Genomic DNA, 16,680 nt, shown 5'->3' with positions numbered 1-16,680 from the left:
TCAAAACAAACAAAACAAAACTTTAAGTGATGCTACTATTTGCCCTCTCACATCTTTAAGAACCACAGCTTTAAGCCTATATGAAACCAAGTAATGGTAAAGTGCTTTTAAGGTATCTCATCTACAGAGGATCTGAACATTTCCCCATACTGTGATTAAGTTTATGATGCACTTGAATGTCTGTAAGTGACAGAATCAGAATAGGGAGCCATGAGAAAAGAGGCAACGAGAAAACCAAACATTGTCTATTGGCCACACTTAGAATCAAGTTTATGAAATGCCATTATTAGAGCCAGATGAGCTCCTTAATAGACCTAGGGTGTTTTTCACCCCCCCTAGGATGTTTTTACTTAAAGAACAAGATGGCCTAGAATTAGAAAACCCCTCCCCCAATATAGGAATGGGAATGACACTGGCAAAAATTGTTTTCTACATTTCCTAGGAATCATCACACTTCTGATTTTATTATGATGTCTTCCTTTAAGCAAACTTCTATTCATTTGATAAAAGCTAATCAAATTTACAAAGTATTTATACAGACAAGAGAAGTGGCAAAAAGAGAGATTGGCCTTATATCTCTAACAATAGTCATTTTAGTTTATTTTTCATTAATAAGATCCACAGTGGCTTTATTCCAGTGAAATATGAGAAACCACCTTAACTAAAATTATCTAGGTTATCCAGATCCTAATGCTATCTGGGCATTAGATCTCTGTCACAAGACTCCCCAGAATAGCTAATCTTATCCTGTGGTTAGTCATGAATACAAGATTCTGGACCCTCTACTGGTAATACTAAAATGGATAAAAACATAATTCCCACTTTTCTGTGCTTACATTCCAGCGAAATATTTGGGTATTTTAGAGCAAATTAAATGTCCCTGACCTCGGTTCTTTTCTTTCTTTTACCTCAACTGTTTAGTGCACTGCCAGTGAGATGAATTGTTTGATATTAGTATTGTAATGAACCCTAGGTATTCTCAAGCATCAGATATTCAGTGGCCACTTAAAATAAGTTAGCAGAGATATAAATGGCCTTTAAAATATGAAAAAGTCCAACTGTATTCATAAGAGAAGTGCACATTAAAACAATATGATAGTAGTCTTAATAATATGAACAAAAATGCAAATGTTTGAAAACAGCTCATTGGTGAGACTGTGAGAAAAGCACTCATGCATTACTGGTGGAAAAATAAATTGTCGCAACCCTTAATGGAGGGAATAGCTCTCAATACAACTGAAAATGGAGTTTATCTTTTGTATATATTTATATTCTTGTGAGATGACTTATGTCTAAGGTATTTAATGTAACATTACATTAACAAAATATATCTAAATAAACCAAAATGTCATTCTGAGATAGGCAGGTTAAACTGTGAAGCTTCCATACAGTGAAATAACATGCAGCTGTAAAAAGGGACAGGTTCTTCATGATGAAACCTCCCTAAGACACATTTTGTGTAGAAAAAAAGGTTCAAAATACTGAGTATAACATAGTACTTTTTGTTTAAAATAAGGGGAAATTTAAATATCTCCTTGTAAGCTGTAAGAGAGACCTTAGATAATGGAAGAGAAACTCCAGCGGAGCGAGGGAGGTTGTCTTGAGGGGAGAAAGAGGAGTATATGAGGAATCACTTCATTGACATTAATGTACATATGGAAGAATACCAGTGTTAATCTCAATACGCTGTATGGGGATGGAGGGAGGAGGAAGGGAGCCAGAAGAAAGCCTGCCAAGTGCTGTGCGTACATATGCCACCATCGCTATGAACTATATTTTAATGTGAGACTATAATGCACCCATAAAAGTATAAAAATATCTTTTTGTAATTACATAAATTCTGAATGAATGCACACAAAATTCCATGCATGAGGGAAAATCTACAAATCTACCGTGAGGAGAAGGGGATGGGAATTGTAGAAGATAGACCAAAATGATTATATATATATATATATATATATATATATATATATTTGTTTTCAGAATCATATAAATTGTAACTTGTCAAAAAATAAGGTAGAAATCTCCACATAGTTGTCAATTATAGCTTTTTCATTTATAAGGTGGTTTGTACTATTGCATGGATTATTAGTTCATCTCAATTTCATCTCCATCTCTATGACAGGCCTTAGGTGAAAAAGCCGATGTGCACACCTTAGACATTACTTTTAACTGCAAATCCAGTGCTCTTTCCAGTTCCAGATGTTGACATGGGGTTTGGGGTGTCACCATCTAGATGCTCATTAATTCCACAAACCATCTTTTTTTATGTAGCTAAAGGTCAGAAGTTATGATTTCATTTCTACACAGTATTTTAATGCTACAGAGGTTTATGAAGACAGGGAAAGTGTTCTCAAGTTTTCAACCTGTTTTCCAGAACATGCAAACATCTCCATGTGTGAGTGGTCTCTAAACAACAGCTCTCTTGTGCTCTCCTCTGTGGAGTTCCAACATGACAAGGGTGTCTGGTTGGGCTGAAAATCACTACAGCAAAACCTAAGTACCTAGGAAGGACAGGAACCCAGGATGTTTGGGATATTAATACAAGGGCACTATGTCAAGAAAGGACTTAAACAACAACATGTCAAAGAATCTGAAAAGGAATTGAAGACTGAGGGGTTGTTGACAGGAGGACTTGAATGAAGGTGGAAGAATCGAGTAGGGGTAGATAGAGGTATGTTAGGATTTAAGTAGTCCTGGTTGAGAAAACAGGTGTTTCATGAATGAGTGATCACAGTAGCTGTGCTTCTCCTTTCCGTTGTTTTCAGCTCACTTACCTCCTCCCTTTTTGGTGATGGCAAAGACCAGACTTATCAAAAGTGTTATTCCAAGTGGGTGGGGAAAAAGAATGAAGGAAAAAAAAATAAGGAAATGTGAAGCCTGGAGGCAACAAAACCGGGTGGTAGGTGTAAGGAAAGCTGCAGAGGCATCTGAGGTCCACTGTAAGGAGCAGCCTTACAGCTCTTTAGAGCAACTCCCACAGAGGAAAAGCCTTAGGACTGTGTTCAGGGCCCACTAGGCAGTCACATCTCCAGGCCAGGGGTTGTTATTAGGTTGATGGCCAGCTCCCCTCCCTCCTTGCCATCTTTCCAGGTTTTCTTCCCCACGGTTTCTTACTTCCTCTCAGTATATCCTCAGCAGTGAATACGCCTGGCAGACTGGTTCCAGTCCAAACACCAACTGTGCCCACCTTGTCTGGCTCCTTGGAAGCATTCAGTTATTGTGAACTTGTCACGTTTTGTGAAGAAAAAAAAAAGGTTCAAGATACTGAGTATAGCATACTACTTTTTGTGTAAAATAAGGGGAAACTTAAATATCTTCTTGTAAGCTATAAGAGAGACATCAGATAATGGAGACAACTCCAGTGAGGTTGTCCTGAGGGGAGGAATGTAGGCAAAGGAGGACTCACTCCCATGGACATTAATGTACGTATGGAAGAATACCAGTGTTAATCTCAACACCCTGCATGGGGCAGGAGGGAGTAGGGATGGAGCCAGGGGAAAGCCCACCAAGTCCGGCGTCAGTTGGCAATGATCATCACCACCACCTCGGGCTCTCCACCCAATATTGCAGTGTCTCGGGTTGGGTCGCCTCTGCCACTGACTGGGAAGCAACAGTAGGGGCCAGGATGCCAGGAAGCAGCTGGAGGTGCAGCCCCACCTGTTGTATCCCAAGTTGTTTTTGGAAGGGCAACAAGGGGCCTATGGGGAGATTCTGTGACTTGGTGCCCCACAACAATATGTTGCATCCTATCAGGAGGGAGGAGTGGGGATGGAGGGAAAATTGGAGAGAACAAAGAAAACAATGATACAGACTCACCTCCCTATTCAACTGAAGGGGGCTGACAAAGCATCTTACAGATTCCCAAGGAGACAAACTACCTGTTGGGTGAGTGTGGGAAGTTCATCCAAGAGAACCAACCAAGTCAGACAGAAGCCCAGCAGGGACACAGAGCAGTCTGCGGGTGGCAGGCGAGCATACCACAAACCTCCCCAGCAGAGGACTACAGCAGTGTGAGACAAGGCAGGGAAAGGTGCATGGGGCAGGGGCACAGGGGTTTGCTGAAGAACACGCTGAGCACAGGGACCATGGACCTCTCCGTCTCCAAGACCGGGACCACCAGTGCCTGGTGTATAGGAAACACACAAAACACTGAAGAATCCAGAGCTTTTCAGGAGCCAGGGAAAGGAAGGGAGTAAATTATACTTGCAGAAGTGGAAAGTGACTTTGGAAGCCACATCAAAGGAAGAAGGGCCTCTAGGCAACCAAGTAAAGGTGGAGATCTGACAGAACTTGGCAGGAGTGAGTCTGTGGGGGTGAGAGAGAGAGTGGTGAGGTGGCCACTGAGTTGCTATAGCCAAGAATTTGGGGAAAGGAGTGGGAAGTATAAGTTGACCTCTGCTCAGGAGGTAGAAGGCTGATAGAAACTGGGCAGTAGGTGGAGGAACAGGTAGTGAGCCCATCAGGAAATGGAACTAGCCAGAAGCTTGAAAAGAAGAGAGAAGCCTGAAGACAGGTGCCAGAAGTCTGAAAGATGGAGTTGGGGAGAATACCCTTGGAAAAGTTTGGCATTGCTTGGGCAAAACAGAAAAAAAAAAAAAGTGGGGACGAAGTGTGTGGAGGAAGACTGCTGCCTACTGAGAAAATGGAGGTAGAGATGGGGAAAGAGTGCCTAAAGTTAAAGAGCGTTGCAGCTCCATCAGATCTTTCCATATTAGCCTCCATGGACAGGAGGTTCAGCCTGTCCTCATGAGTGTGCCTTGGAGAGGAACTGGAGGAGGTAGCAGGGCCAGGGTCTGCAATACAGACCCTTTTCCACAGGCCAAATTGCACAGACTCTTTAAAGTAGGAAAGTACACTTTTGATACCATAGTCTCATTAGTTATAATCTCTACCTAATCAAGAGTCTGGGTTTGAATCTCATTTGTATCCATCTTACTAGGTAAGCCTAGTAAGAGCCCGATCACTGTGCCCTGGCGCTTTCTGATGTTCCTGCCATTAGGGTACATAAAGTCATGGCCAGAAATCCCTTGCATGGCCTCTTACACGTCTCTAGTGCAACTGTGAAGCTGGAATACCTGGGTCTGTGAACGCTTGGCACAACTACATTTGTGCTGAATGCTCCCTTCACCTGCCTCCAAGGCAACTTATTAGAAGGCCTGGGGGAAAACATAACTAAGGAGGACTATTTCCTTGGCTGTCTGTTTACAATTTTATGTTGGATTTTCTTTTGAGTTGTCTGCTTCTTTCTGTCCTGAGATTTCTGGCCACATGTATACTGTGCTCATATTCAAAGCCTCAGCCCCAGTCAATAGTGCTGGGCTCTTTGTCCCACCATAGTTTTTGAAATTGGTGAGTAACCAATTCCTCAACTAAGTTAAGGATGAAGGAAGCTCGTGGAACTAAGGGGAACAGAATGAGAACCAGCCTAGTGAGGTTGAAGATTATTTGAAGATGGTGAGGTACCAATGTTTGACATGACACATGAATCCCCTAGGCCAGTGGTTCTGAAAAGTTAGCCTATTTCATAACCTCAAGAGCAAAAAGGTTGATTGTTGGGATCTCATCCCAAAGTTTCTGATTCAATAGGTTTGGTGTAGCACACAAAGGAATAGAGGGTAATTTTGCCAGTTAAGGCTAAGGGGATAAATTTTTTATTTTTTGTTATTGCCAGCTGTACTCAACCTCATTTAGTGGACTCATCTGAACAGAGATAGAAGGAACTTACCTCTTGCCCCTCTGGGTCTGAGATAGGGCTTCCCCTTCCCTTAATGGAAACAGGAAACAACTTTGGGGAATAGGAAACAACGTTGCAGGAGTGTTGGAGACAGAGGGATTTTGTCCCAAATTAGCACCCCCTTTACCTCCCCTGAAAACATAATATTTTTCTAACATGGGAAAAGCACTTCCATCTACAATTAAAGTCAAGACTTAAAATGTAAGTAGCCTCAGGAAGAGATAACACTTTGGGTTGCAATCACCTATGCAAGGGATTTTTATTTGGGGTAGGAAGGGCAGAATACCTGGAATAGAGCAGAGGCAGCACAGATGGAAAGCCATGCCGGGCTCCTGAAGATAGGCTACCCTGTTTACATTTTGCCCAGAGAACATCGAGATGCTTTTTATTTAAAGGGGACAGAGTGGCCACAGGGCAGAAGGGAGTTGTGTGGAAATGAAAGGTCAAGGCTTATTCCCAGTGGGGAGAAAAATCACATCTGTTCACTCATATGATGGCTGTTGCTTGTTTTATTTTTCGTCCAAGGGAGGTGGTGTTGGACCGAGGTAGAGAAGACATAGTACACCAGAAATGACCCAAAGGATCGCCCCTTCGGTGGAAAGCCCTTAGACTCCATGATACCTTTCAGCTGGGTGCTGTAGCTGCACCTACATTGAGGGGGCTTCACTTTCTACCCTACAATTACTAAAACAGATAAAAGGCTGGAGGTTAACATGTACTTGTTAAGAGGTATGATCTCATAGTAAGGAATATCACTTCTCACAAGTGCTTAAAACAAGGTTTGTGGGGAGCTGGATTTGCCCGTGTATTAGATCTTTCTTAAAAACATAGGGTAGAATGTAAGCAATAGCCTCATAATTAAAAACCAGATTCTGTTTTTGTACCCTGATGCCTCTGGTATCTTTGCTCTTAAAGTATTTAGTTACCCTTGCTTTGTGATTCTTGACACAAATATAACCATATTTAATCATGATTAATCCCCTTTTTAAACCCCAGTTTAGCAATTCTGTGAATGGGCTCTGAACCTGCTAAACGCATATGCAAACGAAATAATCACAAATGTCTGCTTTCCTCAAATGATTTCTATCAAATTCTCAAGCATGCCTGTGATCCAAAACAGGTTAAATTATAGAAAGCTTTATATAAAGCTGATTTGATTAAATATTTGTATTAAATTAGAAGCGTAAAAGAAATGGCATAGTCCAGTTTTAACAATGGAACTCAATATCTTCCTATTCTCTTGGGCATCTCCTAATACTGACACTTAAATGCTTCTGTCTCTAGGTTATGGCCTGATTACAAATGGCTGGCCAGCCATTTTGCTTTATTCAGAGGAATATAAACAAGAGAAGTATATTCCAGGCAAAAAAGAAAGGCTGCTTTCAGTAGCAGAAAGGAGGTAGGGGCTGGGCTGCTCAAGTAACTTATACTCTAAGATGCCTAGTCAGCAAAATGACCCTATTTTCAATTCCACTTGTCCTCAGGACTCCAAGGAGCTGTGATTCACCCAGTTTTTCCTAAGCAGATGGAACAATCACTAAACTAGATTACTGCAGCTCACTTCCTCTTGCTTCTCTGGATAATTCTACCAATTGTGGTTGAAAAATAAGTATCTTAGGGAAAAATAGAATTTAAGCATTAAAGAGAAACTATCCCACTTTCATCCTCTTTGCTTTTCTTCCTTCCTGACCCCAAACTGCTCTTAAATAAAAGATAATTTTAAATTATGAGACTAGTATTAATACAATCATCAATAAAGATAAACAATGACCAACTTATCAAGTAACAGATGCTAGAATACTTTTCTGAGTCCTAGTGTGGACGCCTTTACAGAATTGGAAGAAAAACAGTCAGAAAGCTCATTACCCTGCATCAGCTGAAAAGCTAAGCCACAGCCTTTTCCCCTAAAGTTCTATTTCTAGGAGGATGAGATCCTCAAGGATAACTCTTCCCCCTTGATGAGTCAATCAAAGTCAAACAAGAGTGACAGCAACAACTTGCAAACACTGTGATTCCTGTCCTAATTTTCCAGCACTTGAAACAAGACAAAAAACCCCACTCAGCACAAACCTTCTATATGCACTTTGCCTGAAACCAACAAGAGACAGTTCAGCTCACTGAAGACTTCTATCTCCTTCCAGATAAAGATAGCTTTCAGCCCAGAGATTCAGGCCTAGACATACAAATCCACAACTGTCTTAATCTCAGTGACACTGGGGTAAACTTTGTACACAATTAAGTCCATCATTGAACCCTTTCCACTAGGGCTTCCTTCATCACTCAGATTACTTCCTATCTTAAACAAAAGAAACAAAATCCCCATATAATCCACACTACCCTCATCCCCAGAACACAGTCCCTAGAAAACCTAGCTTGTACAGTTTGCACTTAGCATGCTCTCTTCAAGGACCCTGCACACATTTACACACAGACACATAAACACAGTCAAGAGGAGAGGGGTTTGTTCAAGGGGATGAAGTTTTTCTTCTGTGAGGGCCTGGATTACTTGGGGAGAGAAAGTCCATCTTTTAGCATTGTAGCATGATCTCTCAGGATATGTGTATGTGCAGATTACGGGAGCAGGAATAAGGGAGTGAAAAGGTCATTACATTTTTTTAAGCAGGTGGGCATGAGAGGGGAAGATGTATACATGGATAACTGGGTAAGGGTGACAGACCCACACAGGAACAACATCTGGCCCCCTGGCCTTTACAGGGATACAGAGGGGCCTCTGTGTGCTTGATCACTGTCTCTTTCCTATCTCCTCAGTACTTTCTAACCATGTTCACCAGAATATATTTCATGGAGTCACCAGTTCTATGGTGTATGAAGTAGATTACTGAGGTCAAAGTTAGGAAACACTGCATTAATAGCAGCTAAAGAGTTAACTGCATAAGTTTTCAGAGTCTTTAAGATGCCAAAATGGTCTTTTTCTCTTTCTCTATAGAAAGAATATAATTAGTATACAAAGGTGATACTCAAAATATTTAACGACTGGTATGGCATAGACTCTAAACAATGATAACAGACCTCAGCCATAACTGCCAGTACCACTGTACCCTTGAGAATGGGTTCAGGCTGAATATCAGCCCAAGTAGTATGCATTGTTTTCCAAAAGTTTTCTCAAAGAGCTCTGTTTTTATATGTAGTGTCACAGAACTGGTGAGAAATGCTCTGGCCAATGCTGGGATGTCGTCTCTCTAGAAACAAGAGCAGGGCTCATGATTCTGGCCACTGGGGTGCAGGAAAGGGGCAGCCCTGGCAGTATTATTGATAGCACCAGCTGACAGACCTAACCATAGCTGCCACAGAAACAGATTTCAAAAGGCAGATGTCCCTCGGTCCCAGCTGCTGCGGGGACTTTGTCCCTGGTGGGTCAGCAGGTGCCTGTCCAGGTGATGTTTGCGGCCAAAGCTCTTCTCACAGCGAGGGCACTGGAAGGGCTTCTCCCCAGTATGGGTCAGCCAGTGTCTCACTAGGTGGTGCCTTCGACCAAAGCTCTTCCCGCATTCGGTGCACACGTGGCACTTTGGCACTGGTGGAGCACGCTGCCGTTTCCTGGCCCCAGGAATCTCTCCAACCTCTTGGCTCTTGCAGGATTTGCTTTCTGCATGCACTCTCTGGTGGCTGGCCAGATGGGAGTTGCACCGGAAATTCTTGCCACACTCTGAGCACCTGCTGGGCTTGTCATGTAGGTGGGTTTTCTGGTGCCTGATTAGGTGATGTCTTCGCCCAAAGCTTTTCTCACACTTGAGGCAGCTGTAAGGCCTCTCTCCAGTGTGTGTTTGTTGATGTCTGGCAAGGTGGGAGCCCCACACAAACTGTTTCCCACACTGGGGGCATGTATGGGGTCTTAATAGGGAATCCATCTCTGTGCTGCACAGAAGGTTTGAGAAGCTATCTTCCTGAAGAAAAGGTGGGCCCAGGAGCATTCCTCTAGAACTCCTTGGCATAGAATCCCAGCTTTCATCCTGCTCTGGGTTCCAGAGAACAGTATCTTCAGACACACTGGATAACATTCTGGGCGGTTCTGCTTCCAGTTCAGGGGTATCCCCCTCATGTTCACTTCCATCTCCTGTGGAGAAGGGAAAATACCAACCCCAAAAGGGGAGTCACAAGAGCACCCTGGCACCCAAGTCACAGGTGAGGTTGTATCATGCCAAACCTCACCCAAGAAGGGCTCAGAGAACATATTCTAATGAACAACATAGTGCAATAGGAGCCGGCGTGGTGGCGCATGCTTGTAATCCCCGTGCTTGGGAGGCAGAGACGGGAGGATCGCGCAGGTTCAAAGCCAGCCTTGCTGGCTTAAGAGACCCTGTTTCCAAATAAAAATATAAAATAGGTCTGAGAGTGTAGCCTGGAGGTAGAAGGATTTCCAGGAACCTCAGTATCACCAAAAAAAAAAAAAAAAAGTGCAATAGGTATAGAGGTTCTTAAAAGCCTAGCCCAAGAGGCAGATTAGCCAAGTTTTAGTCTCAGCTGTCACATTTGATTTCTCTAAGCCTTCATTTCTTTTTCCATAAAACAAGGAAAATACACTTCTTTCAAAATAGAGAGCACATCTATATGAGGTAAGCACTTAGTAAGTGGGATATGCTACTATTATTATTTACTTGTTAACATTGTTGACTACTATTTATTTCTACTAATCACCATCTTTCCACCAAGCATAGATGTTGAGAGTGAGAAAATGTGCTGCAATCATCATCACTAACTAGAAGACCCCTTGTCAACCATGCTAGAGGTGCCATGGAGGACTTTCCCAAAACATGTAGGAGGCTCAACAACATGCCAGCAGTAATAATAACTAACATATACCGAGTGTTTATTATGTGCTTGGCACTGTTCTATTATTTTTTTTTATTTTTATTTTTTGCAGGTCTAGGGATGAAACCCAGGGGCATTTGACCTTCGAGCTATATCCCCTGCCCTGTTTTTTCTTCTTTATTTTTAAACAGGGTCTCACTAAGTTTCGGAAGGCCTCACTATGTAGCTGAGGCTGTCCGCGAACTGTGATCCTCCGGTCGCAGCCTCCTGAATGCTGGGATTACAAGCATGTGCCACCACGCCCAGCTTGGCACTATTCTACTATTATAATTTGTTAGCATATTTATTTATTTATTTATTTTGGTGGTACTGGGATTCCTGGAAACCTTTCTACCCACACTCGGCTTGGCACTGTTCTATTATTATAATTTGTCAGTTTGTTTGTTTATTTATTTATTTATTTTGGTGGTGCTGGGGTTCCTGGAAACCCTTCTACCTCCGGGCTACACTCTCAGACCTATTTTATATTTTTATTTGGAAACAGGTCTCTTAAGCCAGTGAGGCTGGCTTCGAACCTGTACAATCCTTCTGTGTCCGCCTCCCAAGAGCAGGAATTACAAGCGTGTACCACCACGCCCAGCTGTTAGCATATTTAATTCTCACAATAACTTATAGGGGAGAAAACCAAAGAGAAGCCACACATTTTCTAAGGTATTATAGGTATTGCCCAGAATTCAAATCCTCAGAGTGTGACTCCAGAATTTGCCCTATAAACCCTTCTGCTACACTGTCTTGCTTTTGAAGAAAAAGATTCCCAAACCATTCAATTAGAGGGACGTATAGTCATCGCACTCCAAGAATGGTGAAGGCAGTGGCTGAAAATCTGTTCTATGTCCTCACCTGTATATGTGACTCTCAGAATATCCCTTTCTTCTAAGTCCTGGGGGTCAGGAACCCATTGTTCTTCTCCTCCCTCTAGCTGAGAAAGCATGTCCAGTTTGGGAATTGGAAATCCTGCCCATAGGAAGAAAAACAAATGTCATTTAGTTCAATTGTAATTCCATATTATTCAAAAAGCTGTTTCCTAGATGATTCCTCAAAATTCCAGCTAAAAGAAGACCTGATACGAGCCTCTTTTCCTTGACCCCTGCCATTTTTGTTAAGTCCCTCTCTTTTGCCCTAGAAAATCATACTCTTGCCAGGCATGGTGGCGCACGCTTGTAATCCCCATGCTTGGGAGATGGAGACAGGAGGATCGCGCAGGTTATAAGCCAGCCGCACTGGCTTAGGAGACCCTGTTTCCAAATAAAAATATAAAAAGTAGGTCTAGGAGTGTAGCCTGGAGGTAGAAGGGCTTCCAGGAACCCCAGTATGGCAAAAAAAAAAAAAAAGAAAGAAAATCATACTCTTTTTTCAAATGAATCTGCTTTCTTCTACTGAAATCCTTCCAATCCAGCTGGCCCTTGTAGTCGTTACTTTAGTCTTACTACAACTTTCCCATCTCCCTTTCCCCCAGATTTCTCTGGATGGTTCCTAAATTTCCAAGGACTAAATTTCACATGTCTCTCTCTGTCTTGTAAGAACCTTACAATTCAGCATGATTTCCTATTGATTTTAAAAATGATCCTTCACTTTCATTTTTGGGGTTAACTCTTAGGTTCTTTCTTCAGTGGAAGCCTAGACAGATTCCCTGCCAAGGAAGGACCCCTAGACAGACACTATCCAACAGCTCTGAAATGGATGGATCCATTTTCGCAGAATACACTCTTTCAACCGCAGGGATGGTCATGCTTACTCAGAGAGACCACTATTCCACAGTTTTCTTGCATGACGTATTCTCCATAAAAGTCTGTCTGAGAGGGGTCCAAGCTCCGCCACTCCTCTTGAGAGAAGCACAGCGACACATCCTTGATGGTTACCAGGCCCTGAAACAAAATACAGCATCTTCTGTCAGTATCTGTCCCTACAGGGAAATGCGATCTCAGTATAAGGCCAAGTCAGTACAGGATGGAGGGCAAAGAGGATCTAAGAAAAAAACTGCCCAGAGTTGCCTGGGAGGGCACATAGTTTTGATAAAGGGGAAGCGAGGAGGGGAGAAAAGGCAGAGGGTCAAGGAGAGAGTGACGTAATGTCCCTAAGGGAGTTTTCCAGATGGGACCATGGGAATTGGAGGCACCACAAATTCACCATGCCTTCTGCTTAACCACAGGTGGCTACTTGGTCTCTTATCACCTCCCGTATTCTTTTAATTGCAGATATTCCCCTCCTTCATCCACTTTACCTTTCCTTTTCCATCACTACAAAATGCTATGAGTAAAACATTCTTTCTTGCTTCCACTGACAAGCTGTATCCTTATTCTTTCAGGCAGCACCATATGGTGGTTAGGCCCAGAATATGGAGCCAAATGACTCTTAGTTTTGCTACTTCTTAGCACAGTATGACTTGCACTTAGTAGCAGTATGACCTTATATAAGCACCATAACTGCTCTCTGCCCTAATTTTTTCATTTGTAAAGTTGGACAATCAACTTATTTTTACAAGTAAATGAGTTAATATACATAAGGCACCCAGAAAAAAGCACATATGGTAGGTACTCCAGGGTATGGTTACTGATAATGCTGCTAGAAATGCTGCTAGTACCACTATTAATACTGCTGCTACTGCTAATTCTGTTGCTACTACTGCTACTGCTGCTAGTACTGCTGCTAATACTACTGCTGTGATTACTGCTGCTAATATTATTACTACTACTACTAACACTGCTGCTACTGCTAATAGTGTAGCTACTGCTGCTACTAACACTACTGCTGCTATTACTGTTATTTGTGCTAATACTACTACTGCTGTTGCTGCTGCTACTACTACTGCTATTGCTAACAGTAATACTACTACTCCTGCTCCTGCTAATACTAATACTACTGCTACCACTACTACTGCTGCTACTACTGCTGTTACTGCTAATATTGCTGCTGCTACTGCTACTGATATCTTACCTTGGCTCTTCTATTGCCAGGACCTATTTTCTGAATCTATAACTATTTCTTTCTCTGTATCTGCCCCTCTTTACATCTTCTTTTTTTGCCGAAGTCCTCCATTATCTACTCAATCTTTTCTATTTTATATTCTTCCAAGCTTTCTTCAGGTCCTCTCTTCCTAATTTTTCTAGTTTACTTGTTAATGTAAGCTACAAATTCTTAAAATCCCCAATGGATAACATAGCCATCCATTAAAAACCCCAATCGAAAGGAATTCCTTCTTGTTATGCTTCCATTTATGGAAATCTTATGGATTCCCTGAAAAGGGATAGAATTTGTTCAGTTCCATGAACATATTATTTGTGTTCTTATGAACTAAGAAGAAATCAATGGGATGATGCTAAAACTATAAAAAGGCAACTGTGATGAGAGCTTGGGAGAGACCAAGGGAAGCACAGCCCACCTGTGATCCGGCTGCAAGAAGTGCAGCTGCCATCTCCCAGTCTCCAGTGCTCCCCTCCTGGGGAATTGCAGGAACCCAGGGAGCAGACTGAGCTGGTAAGGGGAGAGAGGAACCATTAGAGATGAACTATCCACCCTTTTCCAATAAATGCCCCATTTTAGAGGAGCTTAGGGATTTCATTTTATTCTGTAGTTAAGCCTATTGGTAAAATTCAAATGCACAAATGCACATAAAGAGGTCTTCACTTAAACTTCCCTTAGTTCTGTAAGGGTACTAGGAGGCTTTCAGTTGGACTAGCCGTGTTTTGAATTTATATTACCTGAATGTAATTTTCATCTAGCAAAGTGCATCTTGCTGGGTGTGTTCTTCAGCAGTAATCAAAGCTGCTACTACCTCCTCTGTCTCCCACATTCAATACTCTAACTATACATTTTCATGTAAAGGGAGTGATTAAGAAAGAAACAGGAGAAGTTGATAACTTGGTTTGGAGAATCTAGAAGCCCATTCTGTACCAGAAAGCAAGACACAGGAAGAATGGACTGGTCCTTTTATTGGGTATGCTTTCATTCCATAGAAGTTTAGGGTTTTTTAACCTTACTTTTTTAGCAGAGACAGCTCTCTACACTGTGCTTCCCCCACATCCCGTGGGCTCTCACCCTTCTCCTGAAGGGGCTGTGGCTCCTCTTCCAGGTCGCAGCATAGGTGTGCCAGTGGGCCTGGTGCTGTCCTCCATGGCCCCTCTTCCTGGTTCCCCCTGTTCCCCTGGGGCTCTGTTCCATCCAGCTGTATATTCATTGACTCCCATCGGGTTCCCAGGGTTGCTGTGTGTTCTGAAAGCATTTTTGCTGCAAGCCCAAATTTTGACCTGGAACAGATCAATATCAACTATGACCATGAAAAAGGAAAGGGGTAATATTCCTAAGGAAGTTATGGAGAACAGGCCCAGGGATTAAAGCTGAAACTAGATAAGAGGAGCTTAATGGAAGATGAACTTTAAAAGCCTGATGTGTTCCAATCAACTAAGCCTGAGCCAAGCTTCTTGGAGGAACTAGGATACTGGCAGGTGCTACATAGCAAAGTCACTAGATGCTATTTTGGGGACGTCATGGTATAAACAGAATATCCCTAAAGACTGGAAGAACATTTTTTTTTTTTTTTTTGGTGGTACTGGGAATAAAACCCTTCTACCTCCAGACTATACTCCCAGACCAATTTTTTATATTTTATTTGGAAACAGGGTCTCTTAAGCCAGTGAGGCTGGCTTCGAACCTGCGCGATCCTCCTGTCTCTGCCTCCCAAGTGCGGGGGTTACAAGCATGCGCCACCACGCCTGGCTGGAAGGACATTATTTTAAAAAAAAAGAGGAATGTTATTTCAACCATTAAAAGTATAGGAAAGTAAACAATCTGGAACCATGAAGGAAGAAATGCACATAGACCTACACTCAACAAAGATAAATGTAGTCACATACAAGAATTCCTGCCACAAATCTCAATCTCATCAATTAGTTTAGAATGCAGTGATTACAGGTAGAAGTCCCAGCCAAGGGATGTATAAGTAGCATGGGCATAGAGCTCTGTTTTGAGCCTGAACCAAATGGTGTTTCACTTAGGTTAAGCCTCAGTGAAGAGACACATGATCTGTCACTCTCATGCAGTAAATATGGTAAAAAGACCATAAACTTGGAGAGCAGGTGTAGGACTCCAAAATAACCCTAATAGCTAAGAGAAATTGTTGGACAGTGAGGAGCTGAGATTTAATTAGGAAAAGTAAAAAGTGAACAAAGTCTGAGCCAAGGGTGGAAAAGGGGGAAGCAGTGTTGCTTCCAAGACCCTAAGGCAACTCAACAGTCCCACGATTTAAGAGACAAAAACAAACTTGCTTGTTTGGCAGGCACTAGTCATATCTCATTAAAAAATAAATACAATTTTTTTCTTTTTTTGTGGAACTGGGGGTGGAACCATAGGGTATTGGACCTCTGAGCTACACCCTGATCCCTATTATTTAGTCTTTTTATTTTTGAAACAGGGTCTCACTGAGTTGTGAAGGGCCTCACTAAGCAGCGGAGGCTGTCTGCGAACTACGATCCTCAGGTCTCCGCTTCCCAAATGCTGGGATTACAAGCATGCATCACCACACCTGGCTCTAAATTCAATTTTAAATAAGGGTATGGAGAAACCAGTGTGTGTTCATCAGAAGAAATTAAAGCCAAGAATGGAATAGGAAATATAGCCGTTGGAAAACTTAAAAATGAGGACCATAGTTTTCTTTTGTCTGGAGAAGAAGGCTGATAAATGGTGCTATTAATAGAAAGAGTGATGTTTTCTATCTCTAGGAAATCAAACAGAAGAAGTAAGTGTTTGGTTGCAAGAGAAGAGATTTAAGTTAGATAAAAATTCTTAATAATCCTACCATGGACAAGACCACATTGTGGGGCTCTGATTGTTTTTTTGTTGTTGTTTTTGTACATCTTAAGAACAGTATAGGCCCCATTTGAGAAAGAATCTAAGGTACATTTTAAGTATAGGCCCCATTTGAGAAATAGTCTAAGACTGTGCAGAGTCTCTTTCTGCTTGGCAATATACTTTTGTGATTCTTATTCAATACCTAAGTAGTTAAAGCCAAGAAAAGGCTTACAAGAACAAGTCAGGACCTTGGTAAATATCCCGGCTCATGCACAAACATTTAATAATGTTTGCAAGAACCTAGAAGGCCAGGAAAGATAATGGCAGAT

At 42.1% G+C, this 16,680-nt stretch overlaps 1 protein-coding gene across 3 annotated transcripts; it reads right to left on the bottom strand.

The window, feature by feature from the left end:
• Nucleotides 1-9,057: 9,057 nt before the first annotated feature.
• ZNF641 (zinc finger protein 641) lies at nucleotides 9,058-14,786 on the bottom strand (the record flags this gene model as incomplete). Of its 3 annotated transcripts, none has more annotated exons than XM_080705178.1 (5): nucleotides 9,058-9,812; nucleotides 11,408-11,521; nucleotides 12,303-12,432; nucleotides 13,947-14,038; nucleotides 14,570-14,786. In XM_080705178.1, 5 exons carry the CDS (start codon nucleotides 14,784-14,786, stop codon nucleotides 9,058-9,060), a joined length of 1,308 nt encoding a protein of 435 aa, XP_080561304.1. The 3 variants fall into 3 exon arrangements, with proteins under 3 accessions (XP_080561304.1, XP_080561305.1, XP_080561306.1); XM_080705179.1 differs by having other exon boundaries at nucleotides 14,603-14,786; XM_080705180.1 differs by having other exon boundaries at nucleotides 12,303-12,390; nucleotides 14,603-14,786.
• Nucleotides 14,787-16,680: the final 1,894 nt, after the last annotated feature.

The sequence above is a fragment of the Muscardinus avellanarius genome (assembly GCF_963383645.1).
Source record: "Muscardinus avellanarius genome assembly, chromosome: 11".
Lineage (NCBI taxonomy): Eukaryota > Metazoa > Chordata > Mammalia > Rodentia > Gliridae > Muscardinus > Muscardinus avellanarius.
Note: the sequence above shows the minus strand (reverse complement) of the source record. Positions and strands in the feature narration are given on the sequence as shown.